Raw genomic sequence first — 2864 nt, forward strand, 5'->3', positions numbered from 1 at the left:
TGTTAGTCGGAGTTGTGGCGCTGAGCGCCAGGGGCGGCTGGTCGGCCCCTTGTGGTGACGAGGCGGGGGGCGGATCGTCACAAATTTTATAAATTTATTTTGATTCTCCGCCCTTATTCGATCTTACTTACGTATATACATGTAGGGCGTGTCAAAAGTACGAGGTTCCTGAAATATTTTAAAAACTAGGCATTTCTAAAAAGAATGTTTTAGACAAAAGTAGGGTTTACAATAATAAATATTTTCTGTTGACTAATCATATTAGTTTTACCTTGGGTGTTGTCAAAGTCGATTGCATTGACTTTTTTTTAATGAAACATCCTATTTTTGGTTCCAGAATTTAATAGTTAACGTCAAAAGTTTCGTAAAACGCCATAATAAGATTTTTATAAAGTACTTTCCGAGTTATAATTATAAAACTTGAAAGTTACAGTACTTGCATCAGCATTACCCAAGATGTATCGCGTGGAATTTACCTAATCGAATTTATCGCGTGTCTGTGTATCTCTTCCTCTCTCCTTGCCTCATTCCTTCAACCAAACTTCTATCTCTCTCTCTTTTCTTTCCCTTCCTTGAAACTTTTCTCTCTCATTTTCTCTCTCTTCACTTCCTATTTCCTCTTTCTTCCTCCCTCTCTTTTTCTTCCTCCTTCCTGCATACGCACGTACACATATCGCGAATGCGTGTGCGTGTGTGTGTGTGTGTGTGTGTGTGTGTGAGAGATTGAATTTTCTAATAGATTATTGTAAAAAAAAACAAATTTTCGACTCCCACACATTACATTTATATTTTATAGATAAATTTTGCACAGAAAACGATTTTCAATCATGATTAAAAGCAACGTCTTTGTCACACAGGGATTAATGTGACCTGGAGTCACAATCTTCGTCAACTTTTACCGGCTGTTAAACATGCACTGACAGATCCTTACAGCTGCACAGCGTCTCTGCCTATAAAAAATACTTCACTACCTCTAGTCGATGATATTTCTAATATCTTTCAGATAATATCATTCAGAGCTGTACTTCGAAATATCCGTCTCCAAAGTCAAATATTGGAGTCGCTAGTGACAACCAAAGATTAATAAAATAATAGCAGTATGTTACTTTTTTTACAGTTTACTTCATAAAAATAATGTAATTTTGTGATATTTTATGATAAAAGTTAAAGAAGGGTGTTATAAAAAGGCCAATTTTTTCACTCGTGGAAAATAAAATTAACATCGTTTTTTATAGTTTTTGAGATGAGGAATCCAATGGTGCTAGTTAAAATTACATCACATGTCGGGAACATATCAAAAATTGAGTTTAAAGTCGGAAAAATGCGTGATTCACTCGGAAGACGCACGGCGATCCGCTGGGTGGGTGTAGTCGCGACTCGAAAATGTTCATGCAGGCGCATGGAACTTTCCATTACGCTCGATATTTTCGCTATTAAATATAGCATTTTTATAACAAATTCTTCATTTGTAATGATAAAAACATAATGTACACACTACATATAATCGAAACAAGCAGCGTAGCGACTTATCTTGCGAATGACTGCGACGCCGCGCATTTTTCCGACTTTAAACTCAATTTTCGATATATTCCCGAATTATGACGTTATTTTAACTAGTACCATTGGATTCCTCGTCTCAAAAACTATAAGAAACTTTCTCACTCAATTTTATTTTTCGCGAGCAAAGCAAAAATCGGTCTTTTCGTAACACCCTTCTTTACAATAATGAATATTTATACAGATTTGTAATAAGATTACTAACCTGGATTATCTGCTTTAAATCGTATGATGACAAAACCAGTATTTGGTACGATTACAGTATCTTTAGGAGCACAATTTTGATAATAACCACTTTGCAAGCGATTCATGTGAGCATTTATTTCTTGGGCTACATCTTCATTTGTTATATCATCTTTATTACGTGCGTTGTTAAATTGACCAGCATACATTACGCAGAAACTATAACCATGTAAATGAAATGGATGATTCATATCTGTAAGAGGACCTGTAACATATTATTTTATTTTATTATTATTATTATGGTAAAACTGCCGAATAGGGAACCCAGCTCCAATGACCTTGACTTGGAGATATGTTGTTAAGGTCATGACCCTGAGTAACCATTAAAAGGTTTTAGCTATTGCTTGTCTTTTGTTAAACATTAATTAACAAAAAAAGTTATAAAAATAAACGGTAATTATTCACTTTAGGAGATCTTTAGGGGACGTAAAATCTTACTTCGCATAAAAGTTATAAACCCATGTGAAACCTCGCTTCGCGTTGTAAAGTATATCTATTAAATCTTCGCCTTACTAAATAGATAAGTCTACAACATACTAAAAATAATAGATACCGAAAAGATTAGACAGACCCCTACGCAAGGTAAAAAGTATATTAAATTGAATATTAGTAGTTAGTAAGGGCGGGTTCTAATCCATGGGGCTATGAGGGGGGGTGAGGGGCAGGGGGGTCCCCGGGAGGGGGGTCCGCGGGGGGTCCGCGGGGAGGGGGAAGCCGCGGAAAGCCGCTCGCTCAGCTGGCCTAACCGCGAAGTCGTGGATGCGGGATGCGCGGGGAAGAGGGAACCGCGTCGTAGATGCGGGATCCGCGGGGGCGAGGGAACCGCGTCGTGGGTGCGGGATGCGTGGGGCGGGGAACCGCGTTGTAGGTCCGGGATCCGCGGGGAAGAGGGAACCGCGTCGTGGGTGCGGGATGCGCGGGGAAGAGGGATACCGCGTCGGTGATGCGGGTATCGCGGGGAGAGGGGAACCGCGCTCGCGTTCGCCGCCGCGTTCGCCGCCGCGTTCGCCGCCGCGTTCGCCGCCGCGTTCGCCGCCGCGTTCGCCGCCGCGTTCGCCGCCGCA

General features: G+C 40.7%; 1 protein-coding gene across 3 annotated transcripts; it reads right to left on the minus strand.

The window, feature by feature from the left end:
* Positions 1-796: 796 nt before the first annotated feature.
* On the minus strand, positions 797-2009 carry LOC105453088 (laccase-3-like). Of its 3 annotated transcripts, none has more exons than XM_011694790.1 (2): positions 1763-2009; positions 797-946 (listed from the first exon to the last, which is right to left on the minus strand). In XM_011694790.1, the coding sequence occupies exons 1-2, from the start codon at positions 1989-1991 to the stop codon at positions 906-908; spliced, it is 270 nt and encodes an 89-aa protein (XP_011693092.1). In that variant the 5' UTR covers positions 1992-2009; the 3' UTR covers positions 797-905. The 3 variants fall into 3 exon arrangements, with proteins under 3 accessions (XP_011693092.1, XP_011693093.1, XP_011693091.1); XM_011694791.1 differs by having other exon boundaries at positions 797-950; XM_011694789.1 differs by lacking the exon at positions 797-946 and adding an exon at positions 971-1063.
* Positions 2010-2864: the final 855 nt, after the last annotated feature.

The sequence above is a fragment of the Wasmannia auropunctata genome, unplaced genomic scaffold (assembly GCF_000956235.1).
Source record: "Wasmannia auropunctata unplaced genomic scaffold, wasmannia.A_1.0 LD336006.1, whole genome shotgun sequence".
In the NCBI taxonomy this organism is placed as follows: Eukaryota; Metazoa; Arthropoda; class Insecta; order Hymenoptera; family Formicidae; genus Wasmannia; species Wasmannia auropunctata.

Coding starts and splice junctions, on each gene's coding strand:
- LOC105453088 (XM_011694789.1), bottom strand. CDS start 1,991: ATGAATCATCCATTTCATTTACATGGTTATAGTTTCTGCGTAATGTAT. Junction 1,064..1,762: donor ATTTAAAGCAGATAATCCAG/GTTAGTAATCTT, acceptor GGTTGTCACTAG/CGACTCCAATATTTGACTTT.